General features: G+C 39.2%; 1 protein-coding gene across 1 annotated transcript in view; it reads right to left on the bottom strand.

Annotated features, from left to right (window-relative positions):
- Positions 1–11,393: 11,393 nt before the first annotated feature.
- The window catches only part of Kif9 (kinesin family member 9), a 63,976-nt gene continuing 55,733 nt past the window's right edge, over positions 11,394–19,636 (bottom strand). Inside the window, exons 22-23 of the mRNA XM_027932374.2 lie at positions 16,158–18,087; positions 11,394–11,626 (exon numbers count right to left, since the gene is read on the bottom strand). Of these exons, the coding sequence (XP_027788175.1) occupies positions 18,037–18,087 (51 nt within the window). The 3' untranslated portion in view covers positions 11,394–11,626; positions 16,158–18,036. The remainder of the gene's footprint in view (positions 11,627–16,157; positions 18,088–19,636) is intronic.

Genomic DNA, 19,636 nt, shown 5'->3' on the forward strand with positions numbered 1-19,636 from the left:
TTCTGCATCAAATGACATTATCAAAAAAATCAATAGGCAGATTGAGACTGTTGGTCCCTGGATCTATTCTACTATTCCCTGACATCCAATCCTTGGCTGGAGAGAACCACAAGGCAACAATGATGTCTGCTCTTCAGCGAAGAGAAGTCATATGACATCAAAGACGCTGGTCAATGTCTTCAAAGATGTATAAAATGGTGTGTAAGCACCTGAAAAATTCTCTTCAAGAACTTGTAGATGAAGAATTGAAGTTTAAGAGTAAACTTAATTAAGTCAAGCGAAAAAAAAAATTAGGCATCTTCCTAGTGGAGATATTAAAAAAACCTCCATTAGTGAACATATTGCTGAAATCCTGGTCAACCATTACGGGTCAAATTATGCAGTGGAGGTTGCCATGAAAGTCCTGAAAAAATTCACCAGAGACACATGGCTGAGATGCTCCTTCACGAAATCAAAGAAAATAAATATAAAAATATTAAGAAAGAAGAGGATGATGATGAGGAAACCCATGAAGAATAGTCAAGTGATGATGACGTTGATGACATGGATGATGATGATAATTAAAAAGAAAACAACCTTTCCAACAAAAATAAATACTGAAAATATTTGCCCTTAATACTCTTTTATGGAATGTGGAGACTAATATGAAATTTATGTTTTTGATCCTGATCTTTATTTTCTATTCTTATTTCTCTAATAAAACATTTCTGAGCTAATTACGTTTTGTTAGAGTAAAACTTATAGAAAGATCAATAGAGGAAAGGAAGCAGGGTATGGACAGATGGAAGGAGAAGAGGAGGTAGTGGGGTCTGAATTAGAACAAAATCTATTCCATTCTTGTACGGTTATGTCAAAATGAACTCTAATGAGGAGCATCTCAGCCATGTGTCTAAAAAGAACCAATTTAATAAAAAAAAAAAAGAGGTATTAGACTTATGGTGTTGTAAGATAAAATTTTAAGTCATATAAGAATTTTTAGCCTGTTTGATGAAAATGAAATCTTCAAGCATCTATAAAAGATTTGTCTTATACTTGCTAAGAAAAAAATAAATACTATTGCATATAGAAGTGGGAAAAAATCAATAGGCAGCCCACAGAATGGAAGAAAATATTTTCAAACCACATATTTGACAAAAGAGTAATATCCAAAATATATAGAAAACTCCTAAAACTCAACAACAAAAATAAACAGTCTGATTCAAATGTGGCAAAAGACATTTCTCCAAAAAACACAAATGACCAATAAGCACATTAAAGGATGTACAACATTACTAATTATTACTAAACATTACTAATGTTTTTGGTTTTATTGTAAATGATATTTTTCTTTGATTAGTAAATACAAATTAAAGTTACAATGAGATACAGCCTCACATCCATTAGTCTGGTGTTATTGTCTGAATGTTGGGCCAAATTCTTAAGTTGGAAATCAATGTCCAATGTGATAGTAGTAAGAGGTGTAGTCGTTGGGGAATTAATTATGTGGAACCCTCATGAACAGGATTAGTGTCCTAATAATAGAGATTGAATAGAACCAGCTTGAAAGTACTTTGATGATGGGAACAGTGCTAAGGGAAGAGGAAGTACCTCTCTCTTCTGAGGCATTGGGAAAGCAGTCAATAAATAAGCTGAACCCCAAATAATGAATAGTTATTCATCTCATAAAAAAAAAAAGGCAGATGAAGGCATTTCCAGGCAATGAACCTCAGCCCCATGGGTGAGTTTGTTAGTAGCTTTGGGACCATACTAAAAGCCAAGAGAAGTATTCCCTCCTGTTCTCTCAGATAACCAAACCTCTGGTCAGTTAGCTTTATGTGCTAAGATCTAAATACTTCAGTGCCTTAAAATGGGCTTTCAATAATGAAGCAGCAGTTAACCAAGATAGATATTAAGATGAAAAACTGCCTGAGATTATTTTTAAATACACACTCATATGAGAATGTTGACTCACCTGACATGTCTGGCTTTTTGCAGTTTATACTGTGGTGTAACATCACAACTGTCCTCAGGAGAGATCTTCCCTGGAATACTTTTTCACAAGTTTGGAGTAGCTATTTAGTCCTTTGCAAATTCATGAAGAATGAGAAATTCAGTGACAATGGAGTTGGGTTTCTTGGTGAAATGACAATGACAGCTTTTTTCCGCAAAGTATACTGGTTAAGTTGAACATTGTAAAATTTTCAAAAAATTGGAAACATGATTCATACAAATGTAACATGAATACATGCTGAATATTTATTAAGATTAAAAATGGAAACAGTAATTGTGGCTCAGTGGTAGAGTACTCTCATGGCATGTGTGAAGCACTGGGTTCAATCCTCAGTACCACATAAAAATAAATAAATAAAACAAAGGTATTATGTCCATCTACAACTAAAAAATTTTAAAAATAAAAGAGCTGGCTGTTCATGGATAGGCAGAACTAACATCATCAAAATGGCGATATTACCAAAAGTTCTCTATAGGTTTAATGCAATGCCAATCAAAATCCCAACGGCATTTCTTGTAGAAATAGAGAAAGCAATCATGAAATTCATATGGAAAAATAAAAGACCCAGAATAGCAAAAACAATGCTAAGCAGGAAGTGTGAATCAGGCGGTATAGCGATACCAGACTTCAAACTATACTACAGAGCAATAGTAACAAAAACAGCATGGTACTGGTACCAAAACAGGCGGGTGGACCAATGGTACAGAATAGAGGACACAGAAACCAATCCACAAAACTACAACTATCTTATATTTGATAAAGGGGCTAAAAGCATGCAATGGAGGAAGGATAGCATCTTCAACAAATGGTGCTGGGAAAACTGGAAATCCATATGCAACAAAATGAAACTGAATCCCTTTTTCTCGCCATGCACAAAAGTGAATTCAAAATGGATCAAGGAGCTTGATATCAAATCAGAGACACGCCGTCTGATAGAAGAAAAAGTTGGTTACGATCTACATACGGTGGGGTCGGGCTCCAAATTCCTCAATAGGACACCCATAGCACAAAAGTTAATAACTAGAATCAACAAATGGGACTTACTCAAACTAAAAAGTTTTTTCTCAGCAAAAGAAACAATAAGAGAGGTAAATAGGGAGCCTACATCCTGGGAACAAATCTTTACTCCTCACACTTCAGATAGAGCCCTAATATCCAGAGTATACAAAGAACTCAAAAAATTAGACAATAAGATAACAAACAACCCAATCAACAAATGGGCCAAGGACCTGAACAGACACTTCTCAGAGGAGGACATACAGTCAATCAACAAGTACATGAAAAAATGCTCACCATCTCTAGCAGTCAGAGAAATGCAAATCAAAACCACCCTAAGATACCATCTCACTCCAGTAAGATTGGCAGCCATTATGAAGTCAAACAACAACAAGTGCTGGCGAGGATGTGGGGAAAAGGGTACACTTGTACAGAGTAGGGACGAAGAGCAGGAGAAGAAGATTAACATTAAATAGGGATGAGAGGTGGGAGGGAAAGGGAGAGAGAAGGGAAATTGCATGGAAATGGAAGGAGACCCTCAGGGTTATACAAAAGTACATACAAGAGGAAGTAAGGGGAAAGGGAAAAATAATACAAGGGGGAGAAATGAATGACAGTAGAGGGGGTAGAGAGAGAAGAGGGGAGGGGAGGGGAGGGGAGGGGGGATAGTAGAGGATAGGAAAGGCAGCAGAACACAACAGACACTAGTATGGCAATATGTAAATCAATGGATGTGTAACTGATGTGATTCTGCAATCTGTATATGGGGTAAAAATGGGAGTTCATAACCCACTTGAATCAAAGTGTGAAATATGATATATCAAGAAATTTGTAATGTTTTGAACAACCAACAATAAAAAATAAATAAAAAATAAATAAAAGGGCTGGGATAGGGCTGGGTCTATAGCTTAGTAGCAGAGCACTTGCCTAGCACGCATGAGGCACTGCGTTCAATCCTTGGCACCACATAAAAATAAACAAAATAAAAGCATTGTGTCCATCTACAACTACAATTTTTTTAAAGGAGGGGCTGGAGTATAGCTTAGTGGTAGAGTACCTTAGGATCAATCCCCTGTACTGCAGAAAAAAAAAAAAAAAAAAAAAGTGGAACATCCTATGTGTTTGGATAGGGGAACATATGTGGCTTTCTCTCCTTGGTCCTAAATTGCAAGTGGGGAAAAAAATCAGGGAAGCTGTCAGTTATTAATCAAGTCCTGGCTATTTGGGGCTTATCGTTACATGGGTTATTGTTTGGCTACCTGGATTGATTGCTAAAGATAAAGGTCAGATTTTCTACAAGTCTGACTTGTAGATAGTAGTCAGGTTACTGTAGATAATGAGTTGGTTTCCTAGACTGGTGGCTGCAAATTATGAATCAGAGGCCATAGTCTAGCCATTGTCCATTTGTGTATCCAGTCCCTCAATGTTAAAAATGTGCTTGAACTCAGGGATTTTGGTTTTTGTTGCTATTTTCTGTTTTAAAGATGGTCTCATTATATTGACCAGGCTGGTTTGGAATTCATGCATTTCAGACTGAAGAGAAAGGCCTAATGCTCCCTAAGATGTGCTTTTTAAATTTTTCTTTCTTCTGTCTTTGACAGCTGTGGCTGCCCCAAACTCCTCAGTCACTAGATTTTTTGCTTTGACTGAGGCAGCTTGAGTGTTGAGTCTATGCCAAATGACTCTGCCCCATAGTCTCTCTGGACAACTCCACCCCACTGCAGTCATTTCAGCTATACCCAATCCAGTTAGCAAAGAGTCCCTCCCCTCCCCATGACTGAAGAGAAAGCTTGGGGTTAGCTGGCAGGATATTGTGTTTGCATAAATTCACCTTTTTTTTTTTTTTGTCTACATTACCCATTCCCATACTCTTATTAGAACAGTCTGTATACTGCTTCCCCTTATGCTGCAGCATGAGACCTAATAAAGCCTCTTTTGGATGGTAATATGTTGCCTATTCATGTCTTCTATCTTGAGTAGAACAGACTGAACTGGTTGCACTTAAAGCTAGTAACACTGAGGGCAGCTAGCAGCCATAGAATGATGGGGAGCAACAGAGAGCTGCTGGAAGCTGTTAGTTCCAGCTTCTGGAATAGCTGGGTAGTTGCTGGCTCCAGCTGCTAGAAGAGCAGGGAAGGCTCCTGACACTAAGAGCTGAAAGCTACTGACATTCAAAGCCAAGAGCTGCTAATACTGAGGGAGGTGCATTTTGTCTATCTGCGATTTCTATCTGAATTGAGCAAAAGAACCTCTCTACAGATTGGTAATAGGCTCAAGTGATACTCCTGCAGATTGGTAATAGGCTCAAGTGATACTCCTGCCTCAGCCTCTAAAGTAATGTGTATGCCACAATGCCCAGATAAAATATTAAACTTAAAACTTGGCTACTGTTGGGTATGGTGGTGCATACCTGTAATCCAGGCGGCTCTGGAGGCTGAGGCAGGAGTGACCACAACTTCAAAGCCAGCCTCAGCAATTTAGCAAAACCCTAAGTAACTTAGAAAGTCCCTGTCTCAAAAAATATAAAAGGGCTGGAGATATGACTCAGTGGTTGTGATTAAATTAAAGAGCCTCTGGGTTCAATCCCTGGTACCAAAACAAAAAATTTGGCTATCAAATTTTGTAGTATGTGTTCTAGGGACTAAACCCAGGGCTTCATACTTGCTAGGCACATGCTCTAAAACTGAGCTATGCCACCAGCCCACAAATTTTATATATATAATTTTTTAGTTGTAGATGAACACAGTACCTTTATTTTATTTATGTGGTGCTGACAGTCAAACCCTCAGCAAGCACTCTACCACTGAGCCAAAACCCCAGCCAACCCCCAAATTTTTAATTAAAAAATAATAGTTAAGTTTTGCATCTGAACAAAAGTGCTTATGAAACATCTTTGGTATACACAATTTAAAAATTTATCCAAATATGGTGGCACATGCCTATAATCCCAGTGACTGGGAAGGATGAGGCAGGAAGATTGCAAGTTTAAGACCAGTTTCAGCAACTCAGTGAGACTATCAGCAATTTAGGAAGAACCTCAGCAATTTAGTAAGACCTTGTCTCAACATTTAAAAAATAAAAAGGGTGGGGCTAGGGTTGTGCTCAGTGACAGAGCGCTTGCCTTGCATGTGTGAGGCACTGGGTTCAATCCTCAGCACCACATAAAAATAAATAAAAAAGACAATAAAAAGGGGGTCTAGGAATGTAGCTCAGTGGCAAAATGCTCCTGGTGCAAAAAAAAAAAAATTAAAGATATTCCCAAATTTTATCTTACATATTGTGTCAAGTGTAAATTCAGGCAACAGTGATCAAAAAGAGGCAGATTAAAAGCTGCTGAACAAGGCTTTATTGAGATTCGCTCGGGGCAGGCCCTCCAGTCCAACAGAGCAGGTCTGGGGGGAATCGGGCCCAGGCTCAGCCAGAATGGAATTTTATTGGGCTTAGGGCAGGGAAGGGAGGGCTTGGGGCAGGAAAGGGAGGTTTTTAGAGTCCCTTGTCCTTCTGGGGTTGGTCGGGGGATCTTGCTGAGATCCATATCCTTCCAGGATTGGTCAGGAGACCCTGCTGATTGACAAGTGGTTATGAAGGACCATCACTGCTTGACTGTCAGCACATGATAGGTTGTTCTCAGGTGCTTTGTTCCCTTAGCCACCTCAAACAAACCTAACATCAAGTATATACAAATATATATATTTTTAAGGTTTTGGGGATACACTACCTAATTGTTCTCCAGAGAACATGAGCCAATTTATCGACAAATAATATCCATTTATCTGTTGTTAAAAGATAATTTTTCAAAGTTATAATCATGATTGTCATATAAAATGAAAATGTGTCAAAGATTTTATTCTACTCATTAATGAGGGAGCCAATAAGATTTTACAGGTTCAAAGGAGAATTTAAAATATCTTACTTATAAAGATCAGGAGTACTGAAATAGATCTACAAATACTGTTTTTTGTTGTTGTGTTTTTTTTAAGAGAGAAAGAATTTTTTAATATTTATTTTTCAGTTTTCGGTGGACACAACATCTTTATTTTATTTTTATGTGGTGCTGAGGATTGAACCCAGCACCCCGCACATGCCAGGCAAGCACAGTTACTGCTTGAGCTACATCCCCAGCCCCACAAATGTTTTTTATCAGGAGTGATGGATGGAAAAACATAATTTGCATGTCTACTGATAAGGACATTTGCATTTCTACCTATTATCTATGGTTTCCTGGGCTGTAATATAGCTCAATCCTGCTGGGAAGGATCTGTTATATACCACCCAGGCTTCAGGGATAAAGCCCTTGCAGAAGGACCTGGGTTCCACCCTGAGCACTGGGATTTAAAAAAAAAAAAAAAAAAAAAGACTTCCAATCTCCAATCTTTTGTTCTATTTCAAAGTCTTTCACAATTTTTCTGTACAGTTGGGCAAACTTTTCTTCTGTAAATATCTTTATTTTATTCTAGTAGTATTAAGAATTGAACCCAGACACCCTCGTCCCTTTTTTGAGACATGGTCTCACCAGGTTGCTGAGAGTTTCCCTAAATTGCTGAGACAGGCCTTGAACTTTCAACCCTACTACCTCAGAGTTGCTGGGATTACAGGCGTGGGCCATGTGCTTGGCAAATCTTTATATTTAAAGTAAGCTGTATTTTTGTTAAAAAAGAAAAGCCTAAGCAACTGGAAAAATAGCGACCCACAAAAAAAGTCAGCTATTTCTGAACATAGGGCCCACATATATCTAGAAAGTAGCTATATTTTACCTAGAGAAACTTTGTCTTTTGATTCCATTGTTATTTTTAGTATTTTACCAGCCATAAAAATATTTTAATCAGCTCATATGAACTATGAAAATTGTGTGTATGGTGTTGGGAATGGATGCCAGGGCATCTCATGGTAGGCAAGCACTCTACACCTGAGCTATACTCCCCACGTCCAACAATGATAATTTTTTGTTGTTGTTGTACCAAGGATTGAACCCAGGAATACCTAACCATGAGTCCTCCTCAGCATTTTTTTTTTTTTTTTTTTTGACAGGGTCTTGCTAAATTACTCTAGATAAATTGCTAACAACTGCCTCAGCCTCCTGTGTTGTTTGGATTATGTGCCACGGTGCCAGGCAACAATGATAAATTTAATCAAGAAATGATTTTCTTGAGCAGGCTTTATTAAACTTGTTTAATCCCTCCATAAATTTTCCACACATTTTAAATGTTCATTTAAAATGTATTTAGTGGGCTGGGGTTGTGGTTCAGTGGTAGAGTGCTCACCTAGCATGGGCAAGGTACATTCGATCCTCAGCACCACATAAAGATAAATAAATAAAGGTGGCCAACTAGAACTAAAAAAAAAAAAATTATTTAAAAAATAAATAAAAAATAAAATGTATTTTGTAGGGCTCAGTGACATACTCCATGCCTATAATCCCAGTGATTATGGAGGCTGAGGCAGGAGGATTACAAGTTCCAAGCCAGCCTAAGCAAGTAAGTGAGGTCCTAAGCAACTTAGGGAGATCCTGCTTCAAAATAAAAATGGCTGGGATGGAGCTGAGGTTGTGGCTCAGTGGTAGAGCACTCACCTAGCATGTGTGAGGCCCTGGGTTCTATCCACATAAAGATAAATAAAGTTATTGTGACCATCTACAACTTCAATATATTAAAAAAGAAAAAAATGGCTGGGATGTAGCTCAGTGGTAAAACACCAGTGGGTTCAATCTCCAATATGGTGGGTGGGGGGGATAAAAAGAAAGAAATATTTAAAAATAATATTTTAAAAAAGTATTTTAAAATGATTTTATTGAAGTTATTTTTTAAAAATATTTATTTTTTAGTTGTAGTTGGACACAATATCTTTATTTTTGTGTGGTACTGAGGATCGAACCCAGGGCCTCGCACATGCTAGGTGAGTGCTCTACCACTGAGCCACAACCCCAGCCCCTTGAAGTTATTTTTATTAGCAATTTTTAGATATTTAAATATTGGAATCTTAGGTTGAGGATGTAGCTTGGTGGTAGAGTGCTTACCTAGCAGGTCCAAGGTCCTGGGTTCTATCAGTACCAAAAAAGGAAAGAAAAAAAAATGTTTTTTTAAAAAAGTAACTAATTATAGATTTTGTCAACACAAATTTTACTTTGTATCCTTTATCTCTATGAAGTCGTTTTTTTTTTTTTTAAGAGAGAGGAGAGAGAGAGAGAGAGAGAATTTTTTAAAAATATTTATCTTTTAGTTATTTGCAGACACAACATTCCTTTGTATGTGGTGCTGAGGATCGAACCCGGGCCGCACGCATGCCAGGCGAGCGCACTACCGCTTGAGCCACATCCCTAGCCCTGAAGTCTAGTTTTTTGCTAGCCTCAGTGCATGCCTATAACTCTAGCTACTGAGAATACTGAGGTCAGACTGGACAGTTTAATGAGACCCTATTTCAAAATAAAAAAAGGGCTGGGAGTGAGCTCAGTGATAGAGAGCACTTACCTAGCATGCACAAGATCCTGGATCTGATCCCTACCACTTAAAAAAATTCATTATCTCAGGTCATAATTTTATTATATCTTGGTGTTGTGATAAAGATTTTATTTGTTAATTTTTAGACAGAACAGTTTACCATGTTCACTTTTCCCTCATAAACAGTTTTATTTTAGGTCAGCTATATTTAACAAGTCTTTTCCTGGATCAGCTTTAGAATTTAGTTTTACATTGGCAAATGATATCAATGTCTGAAACTTCAAATTCAGTCCTTTGGTATTCTTCCAATTACTTGATGTGCCAAATATTTGCTTTCCTATGGTACTTTATGGACAAAGAGGAAAGAATGTTTTCGGAGTCAAACCTTCAAAAACAAAGACATGCATTTAGGTTTATGAGTCCTGATCATTCATCCATCTACCCTTTCATTCACCCATCCATCCATGTATCTATCCATGCATGCATGCATGCATGCATTCATTCATCTGTGTACCCATTCATTAATCTACTCAAGGGGTTCTCAACCATGGGGCACTTATAGCCCCCAGGGGACATATAAAAATGTCTGGAGACATTGTTAGGGTATCATAATGGGGGATGTTACTGGCATCTTTGAGATAAAGGTCAGAAGAACTGTTAAGTGTCCTACATTATACTGGACAGCCCCAACAACAATTAAGTGACTTAAAATGTCAATATTACCTAGGTTAAGAACCCCAACTGGTACTGGGGTTGTAGCTCAGGTAGAGTACTTTCCTAGCATATGTGAGGCATGGGGTTCGATCCTCAGTACCACATAAAAATAAATAAATAAAATTAAAGGTATTGTGTCCATCTACAACTAAAACAAAACAAAAAAAAAAAGAATCCCCACTGTGCTGGGGTTGCATCTATAGCTAATAAAATATTAAAAGAAAAATAAAAAATAAAGGTCCATGAACCTTTTAAATAAAGAACTCCCACTGTGCCACATCCAATCACCTACACCCATTCTTCTAAATGTTTATTGAACACTTACAACAATGTCTCTCAGTCTTGACTGAAAGAATCAACTATGGAGTGTGTAAAGCATTCAAGTGCTCAGTTATCAACAAGGAATATTCAGAGTTTCATAATCAAACTATGGAAGTTTGTGAATTGAACATTTATCAGTAGAGAAATTTCTGTGCTTGTTTCTGAGAGAAATGTGATGTGTATTTAAGATTAATTAGCATAATCATATTAATTCATGAAACAAACAAATGTCTAGGTCTTCTTCTACCAGGGGATCTCAGTTCAGTCTGACCATTAGAGCCACTAGGGAAGCTCTAAAAAACATTGATGCCCAGGTCCCAGGTTTAATTGGTCTAGGATGTGGCTGAGGCATGAGGATCTTACAAAAGCAACTTGCATGATTATGATATGTATACCAGGGTTAAGAACAGCTGTCAGAGCTCAAAAATGCACCTTTTTTTAAAATATGGAAAAAGGTATACAAATTAGTGTGCACAGGGGGAAATCACAGCATGGGAGTTATACGCAAAGCATGGGTCTCCTTCCCTTTTTCTTTGCTTTTTTTTTTTTCTTGTGCATATACACAACACGTGTTTTTTTTTTTTTTTTCTGTATTCAGAGTCCAATCTTCAGATAAGGTTTGGTGTAAGAACATGCCCTTGAATTCTTTTTTAATTATATGTATGTGTATAGGTGAGTGATGGGGAGAGGGAATTGATCTAGAAGCCCAAATGCCCAGGATCACAGGATGGCTGAACATCTTAACCCTTCTCTTGCCACCGGTACTTTTTTAGGAGAGTGGCATTGGCTGGAGACCATGAACCCTATTATGGCTAATTAGACATCTTTACTAATATTAGAATGGCCAAACAGATGGTCACAAAGTTCAGATGAAAAGATTGAAAGAATTGCAAACAACTAAGCACCATAATATCCCTCTCGCTAATGTCCCTCAATAGTTTAGTAGATCCTGGTTTTATGTCAGACTTTAGAAACACATATACAGAATCACAAAATTTAGATTTTGAAGGAACATAGAGGCATTCAAGCCCTTTCCTCCTGGTTTGAGAGTTCCTCTTTCATGAGCTTTGACTGGGGCTGCCAAGACACAAGTTGCATCCTCCAGAATCTGGGAGCCCAGTTTGCTGCAAGACCATCTATTCCAGGGTTGGAAAACTCCCATTTTTTCCTCCTGAAATGACAAAAAAAAACCCTTTGGATTTTTCATCTCAGATCGAATGTCCCTAGTTTCTGTGAATATTCCTTGCTAGACAGTTTTCAGAGCCTCCTGTGCTGCAGGGTCACCTTCCCCTGGAGTATGTGTCCACATTGCCTCCACACCCTGTTAGAACATTCTAAGTGTAACCAGAAAAGTGAACTATTGCTTCCCTGATCCAGGACAACTATTAACACTGTCCAGGATAGCACTGAGCACATTTTTAACAGCTACTTCACTCTATTAAAGTTACCTTTTGGTCCTAAAGAGTCATCACAGTGAGCATTAATTGGAAAGAGATAATGTCAGCCCAAATGCTGCCTTTCCAGGTCCCAAATCCATTTGGTGAGGTGGAAATTGAAGCTGAATATTGATTTAGGTGATGTGTGTTGTATGCATTTGAGCTCACCACCTATCTGACATTAATGCTGAGCACATTCACATTTTCTTTTCTTTTTTTATACCTTTATTTTATTTATTTATTTTCATGTGGTGCTGAGGATTGAACCCAGGGCCTCACACATGCTAGGTGAGCACTCTACCGCTGGAGCCCCAGCCCCAGCCCTCATTCGCATTTTGTTATTGTTACTGTCATGGCTATTACAGTTGGTTGAGGAGACCCACTATGAATTTGATGTAAATTAATTCCTTCACTTCACAGAGCCCCATGCTTTTTTTTTGGGGGGGGGGGCGGGTACCAAGGATTGAACTCAGGGCACTCAATCATTAAGCCATATCCCCAGTCCCTATTTTGTATTATATTTAGAGACAGGGTCTTACTGAGTTGCTTAGCACCTCACTTTTGCTGAGGCTGGCTTTGAACTCTCTATCCTCCTGCCTCAGCCTCCCGAGCTGCTAAGACTGTTTTAAAATATCTTTAATTAATTTATTTTATGTGGTGCTGGGGATCAAACCCAAGACCTCGCCCATGCTAGGCAAGCGCTCTACCACTGAGCCACAACCCCAGCGCCCCCAAGCTGCTAGGATCCCAGGTGTGCACCACCATTGCCCAGCCCCATGATTTTTTTATCATAAATTAGGCAGAGAATTTGGACAACTCACCCAAGGTCCCATGTAAGATATAGAGTCCCTATCTAAACTCCAATGTCTTTGTCCCAAAGCCCATGCTCTACCCCAATTTTGTAATGCTTCAGAAAATTATGGTACAATGACTACAAGTCAAGTTCACAGTAATACTCTCTAGGTCCAGCTGGTGGGTTGGAACCTCCATTTGATGATGGAAGAAATAGCAACAGAGTTATCTGAGCCCTTTAGATTAAAGACAGTGGAACAGAGAGGGGCTCTCCAGAATTCATGTCCCACCTTAATATCTCGAGAGTTTTAGATAGTAGAACAGAGGGAAATCTCTCCAGAATTCATGTCACCTTGAACATCAGACCTTTAGAAAGAAACCTTGGGTGCCATACTCTGTCAACCTTATCCTTTCCATTGTATGATTATGAAATATATTATTAATGATATTTAACATTTTAAAATGACTATTTTTAAGTATTTTAAGATGTTATTTCCTTGACAATCCTACTAACAATATATCAACTATTTTTTTTCCTTTGGCTCTATTTGTGTGTGAGTTTGGATTTATACTGTAAAGTCCTGGGAAATACTGGAGAAATGCCTCAGAGTTGGCCCACCCAAGGGGATAGGAGGTAGGGGGACTCCTCCATTGACTCCTAAGCAAGGGTTAGTAGTTGAAGGGTGCTCCTAACGGTGTTAACTTCCTGATATTTGGGCCTACCCTGAAGCAAGTGAGCACTCATGTTTAGAAAACCTTCTTATAGAAAATTGTAGATGCTTTCAGTAGGAAACCTTTAGCAGACATGGCAAATGTAAGGAATTGTGGTCAAGGCATGATCGCATCTGCTACAAAAGGTGACATGTAGGCAAACACTTGAAGTGAGACACTGCGTCACATGGATATCTGGAGGTAGAATGTTTCAGGAAGAGAGAATAGCTATTGCAAAGGCCTTGAGGCAGAAGCTGCCTGGCAGTCTGAGGAACAGAGAGGAGGCCAATGTGACTGGAATAAAGTGAGCAAGATGGAGAGTAGAAAAGATGATGGCAGAGAGTCATAGCAGGCAAGATAATGTAGGGCTTTGTGAGCTATTTTAAGAACATGGCTGGGGGTGGGGGTTGGGGTTGTGGCTCAGCTGTAGAGCGCTTGCCTAGCATGGGTGAGGCCCTGAGTTCGATCCTCAGCACCGCCTAAAAAATATACTTTTTTAAAAAAAGAACATGGCTTTTACCATGACAGAAATAGGGAGTCATGGGGCTGGGCTGTGGCTCAGTGGTACATCTAGCACGTGCAAGGCCCTGGGTTCAATCCTCAGCACCACATAAAAATAAATAAATAAAAGGTATTGTGTCCAACTATAACTAAAAAAATAATTTTTTAAAATTGGGAGTCATTAAAAGTTTGAGAAGTGTGATGTGATCTAACATATTTCAAAAGGATCAACCAGGCTGCTGCTCTGGAAGCTGGAAGACAGGAAACTGATGCAAGAGATGATAAAGGCCTAGATCAGGTAGGTCAGAAGTGGTAAGTGGTTAGCTTTTGAATGTAGCAACAAGGTGAAGTCTGTTGAATTTCTTGACACATTCAATGTGGAGTGTGAGAGAAAGAGGGAAGTGAAGTATAAAATTTATGATTTTAGCCTAAGTAACTGACCTGAGATAAGGGTTTTATGGGTAGAATATGTTTAGGGGGACAATTATGCATTCTGGATTATTTATTGCAGTGCTAGGGATCAAATCCAAGACCTTGTGCATTCTAGAAAAGTACTCTAGAATGTACCACTCTAAAAAAGTACCATTGAGCCACACCCCAGGCATTCATGCATGTTTGGACACACTGATTTGTAGATGTCCATTACACATTCAAGTGGGAATATCAAGTTAGCAGTTGGCTATATAAATTTGGAGTTTAGGAGTGTGGTCTAGACCAGATATATAAAATTTAGAGTTGGAATAGAGATGTTTAAAGCCATAAGACTGGATGAGATCACTGAGTGGTCTATTGCCACTATATACTGGATCTTCTCCCTCTGTCCACCTATATCTCTTATCCACACTTTCAATTTTCCACTACTGTGTCCCACTATGCTGCTTTCTCAGCAATTTCCTCATATCTAACTTCCAGGATACTAATTCTCTCTTTTACTATTTCTAGTTTGTCATTTTAATTTATAGGCCATTTTTTCATTCTTAGTATTTCTGCTTTTTAAAAAAAAAAAATCAGATTTTTTTTAGCCTTTTTTCTTTTTACTTTATTTAAAACATCTAATACATACATATATTATCTTTCCCAGTAATTTACATGAAGACTGACACTACTTTCAGTGTGCCTCCAACATGGTAGTTTGTTTCTCTGTGTGTTTATTCTTTGAAGCTTTGATACACATATGTTCATTCCTCACTCCTGGGATTGGACCCAGGGCTTTGTGCATACTAGCCAAGCACTCTACCACTAAGCTATACCAGAAGCCCAATTTTATTTCAAGTATCCCAGGCTTACCTGGAAGTTGTTATCTTTCTGCTTCAACCTCCTAAGTATCTGGGATTACAGGTGTGTACCACCATGCCACAGTGAAGCTAGAGCTTTTTCTGTTGGAATGGCTCAGGAAAGGGCATATACAGTAGATTTTTTAATTTGGTTCTTCTAAGTATTTCAGGGTTATCCCTAGCCTGGGGATAATTTTCATGCTAATTTCTCAGCCTGGTGGTTTGTGGCCCACACAGTGTAAGTTTGAATCTCAAATCATGGTTGCATACTCTCACGGAACTTGTTCCCTTGCATTTCTGTAAAAATTCCTTTTTCTTTGTACCAGTGAGGGAACTTTTTATAGCTTAATTCTTCATAAGGATGAAATCTTTAGGGTACCATCTTTATGCAGGGAGTCTGATTTCCAACTTCCTATCTGGCATGGATCAATGTCTTATTTCTCATACTTGCTTGGACATTAATTCTCAAGTCCCAACAATCCATTCACACACTTTATCCCAGTCCTTACCATTTTAGTTTTCAGTTTCCTTTTTCCGGCTCCTGGCAGTTCCTTCTTTACTACAAATTAATTTTGCATTTCAAAAAAATGTTATATTTTAGCCAGCCTCTCTGTTTGCAGAAGAAATATGTTCAAGTTATCTCAGGTATCTCATTGATAGAACTGGAAATCACAGTTGATTTGGATGGTCATATGAACTTAGGAGGAACTATTTTCTGGAATGATATGCCCATGTGACAGGCCCATTTCATTCACATAATGCCCCCCACCTTCTTGTCATATTGTAAGCATTGGCTTCTCTAGAGAGTTTTTAGGATGGTAATCTACTGGGTACCATCAATTTTATTCCTATGACTGTGCCTGCCCTGATGATTATTTGCTTCAGTTGTGCCAGTACTGACCAAAGAGGCCTATGTGATAAACAAAAGAATTAGAAACAAATGTTTCACCATCCAGGATCAACTGCCATTGCAAAGACCCAAACTGACCTGGCCAAAGAACTTCAGGGATGGCTGTCCAAGGGTTCTGGTGGACAGGAGGTCTAGCAGGACCAGGCCATTCCATCCACTTATGGGAAGTGAAGGGAAGAGAGATCAGAAATACCACAAACATCTGCTTCCCATGGCCCCAACAAGATATATCCCCTTTTTACTGTGTCCCATTTCCTGAGAAGCCCCCAAAGATCTAGAAACCCCAAACAAGTCCTTGTAATGGTAAGGACAGCCAGGAAGGGAAGGAATTAGAATCCTCTGCCCAGAATCTCTGAAACCTTTTTCAGGACTCATTATCCTTCGGTGAAAGAGAAAGTGAGTGGGAAAGAGTGCAGGGATCTCAAAGAAAGACTTTCTGCTTTCTCTTTAACAAAACCCACATCCATTGCTGGATGGACTGAAGAGCAGAATGGTAGGGTCAGACGGTAGATGCCATTCAGCTGAACCTCCCACCACAAACAGCCCCCTTGCCAGATAGCCCACTACTGTGGGCTTTCACTTCATGGCAGGACTGCTGTCACTTTAAGCCTCTTCTTGAGATGACAATCTGCCTTTCAGCCATTTCTACCTTTTGGTGAAATGTCTGCTCCTATGCCTCCATTCTACATTTGGGGACCACACAAATCAAATCCCCTTGCTTCCCTTCTACCTGGCACGCCCCCTAGGATGCTGTCACATTTCTCTTTTTCAGGTAAGAAGGCTCGGTTCATTCCTTCTTTCCTCATAAAAAGTGGCCCTAGAGCCAGATACCACCCACCAGACATTATCTCTCATGTCCTCACAGGTGACCAGATCCTCCTTCTCCCATTGTTGGCCCCAGTCATAGCAGCACCAAGGGGTATTCAGGAAGCACTCACAGAGTATACTCAATGCTGAGCCCTTGAGCCACAAGAACAGAAGTGGATGTAAGAGGAAAGATTCCAAGAAACTAAAACTTCTTATTCCGTTGAAAATTTCCCAGCCCAGAGGTGCATCAGCCATCCTGGAAGCCCTGAGACTCCCTGAGTCTCAATTTTTCCTCTGAGCAAAGCACTCTTTGGAAATATAATGAGGGGCACCAGCCATACCTGAGAACTGGACTGGACAGTAATGTCTTTTCTTTCCTATTCAGCCCTGCCAGTGTGATGACCCCTGTTTCTCTCCAGGGAATCCTGGCCACTTTTACTTGTATTTATCTGGGTCACAGGGGGACAGAGAGAGACCTTGACACCTAGCCCACACATGTGCTGGTAACACCAAGGGCATGTCTCCCAGAAGCTGTTCACTCACTTACAGTCACATGGACCAAGATCTGCCTCATTCCTTCCTGGGACCACTGGCTAGAACAGGTTCTCTCCTGGTTGCCAAGGAAGGAGGGTCTCCCCCTGCATCCACTGGCTCAACAACATAGAAAAGATGCCCTTATAGAACTTATGGTCTAAGGGAACTATGAGACCAAGGCCAAGCTTGCCCCAGGATCTCCATCCAGTAAAGGAAAGGGGATAACCAGAGGGATAAATCCCACTAGGAGGAAACTGGCTGAGCTATGTTTTTGCTTTCCTACTGTACACTCAGTTCCAAGCCCACCTGTACAGAGGGAAGATATCCTTTCACACAGGAAATAAAACAAATTTCTTCAATGAATATTAGAAGTCCAAACTAGAAAGTAATTTTATCCTGTTCCTGCATATAAGACAGTAAATTAAAACCCAAAGGGTTCTGTGGAGCTGAGCAGGTTGTCCTTTGGACGATACCCTTCCTAGTAGGCAGGCCATTATGTGTTCTCTGTGGTGGGTCACAGACTTGGAGCAAAGTGGTTGAAGCTCTCAGAAGATGGTTTTGCAGCTCCACTAAAGCAGGTTGGAATTGAAGGAACTTCAAGCTACTGGCAACAAGACTACTTTTTATGTGTCTGCTGGAGGCCCATTGTGGTTTTCAAGTAATTATGCTGGACAAAGAAAAAAGAAAACAGGAAATCAGGAGGTGTGGACTTAACAGGGATTCTAAAACTATGTCACTCACATTCACCTCATCATTCTTCCTGCAAACTTCACTGTTTCTGGATAAGGATTCCCTATGAATAGCACCAATTTTATGAGAAATTACATTCAAACACTTTCATTCTTTCATCCTAAAGAAAATATGTAAAATTGCATTAAAATGATCTGCAGGAGGGCTAGGGTTGTGGCTCAGCGGTAGAGCGCTCGCCTTGCACGTGCAAGACCCTGGGTTCGATCCTCAGCACCACATACAAAAATAAGTGAAATAAAGGTGTTGTGTCCAACTACAACTAAAAAAAAAAAAATGATCTGCAGGTGCTGGGTGCGGTGGTGCATGCCTATAATCCCAGCGGCTTGGGAGGCTGAGGTAGGAGAATCAAGAGTTCAAAACCAGCCTCAGCAATGGCAAGGCTTGCTAAGCAAACTCAGTGAAAGCCCGTCTCTAAATAAAATACAAAATAGGGCTGGGGATGTGGCTCAGTGATTGAGTGCCCCTGAGTTCAATCCCTGATACAAAGTTTCAGGGACCTATTTGAAAGTTTTTTTTAACAGAATGGTTCAAAAGGAAAAGAGGATTCTGTCTCTAGAGGAGTCAATGTCAAGGAACTCTGAAAGGCCTTCCCTCTATAACTGCAATCACATAAATGTTCACATATTCTACTCTTTTATTGCATTGCTCTGCTTTTAGAAAGCAGGTGGGAAAAATGAGCTGAAACAGAAAGAGTGGGCAGTTAGTAAGTACATGTTAAAACCAGCTTGGAATATGGAGCCAAATCCTAAGTTCCCACACAAGGCAGAAGAATGAACCCACAATGCTAGATTCTTGATGGGGTTAAAATGTCCTGGGCTGGTGATGCTCCCTTGCTAATCGCAAGAAACAAGAACAAACCCTTTCAGAATTTCGACATATGTGCTCTGGACTCCTAGAGCTTAAGCAATAAAACATTAACTCATGATTTATTACTTATTTATTGGTACTGGGGACTTATTTATTTATGTGTTTGTTTGTTTATTGGTACTGGTGATAAATCCAGGGGCATCTTACCACTGAGCTGTATCCCTTTCGATTTTTTTTATTTTGAGACAGAGTCTCACAAAATTGCTTAGGGTCTCATTAAGGTGCTGAGACTGGCCTTGAACTTGCAATGAACTCAAGATTTAAACACACACACACACACAAAAAAAAAAATTATGGAGGAAACTCAGTAAAACAGGAAACAAATTTTGATCCTGAAAAAAATCTGATCTCATGTGTATGTGTGTGTATGTTGAATATATACACACACATATATATAGTGTAACTATACACTACATAGAGTCACTATACTATATATGGAGTTATTATATAGTAATTATAACTATATATAGTAACTATAACTATATATATAGTAGCTATAGTTACTTATAGTAACTATATATAGTTATATAGTTAAATATAGTCATATATAGTAACTATAAACATAGATAGTAAGTATAATTATAATTACTATGTATATT

This window comes from Marmota flaviventris, chromosome 1 (assembly GCF_047511675.1).
Source record: "Marmota flaviventris isolate mMarFla1 chromosome 1, mMarFla1.hap1, whole genome shotgun sequence".
NCBI lineage: Eukaryota > Metazoa > Chordata > Mammalia > Rodentia > Sciuridae > Marmota > Marmota flaviventris.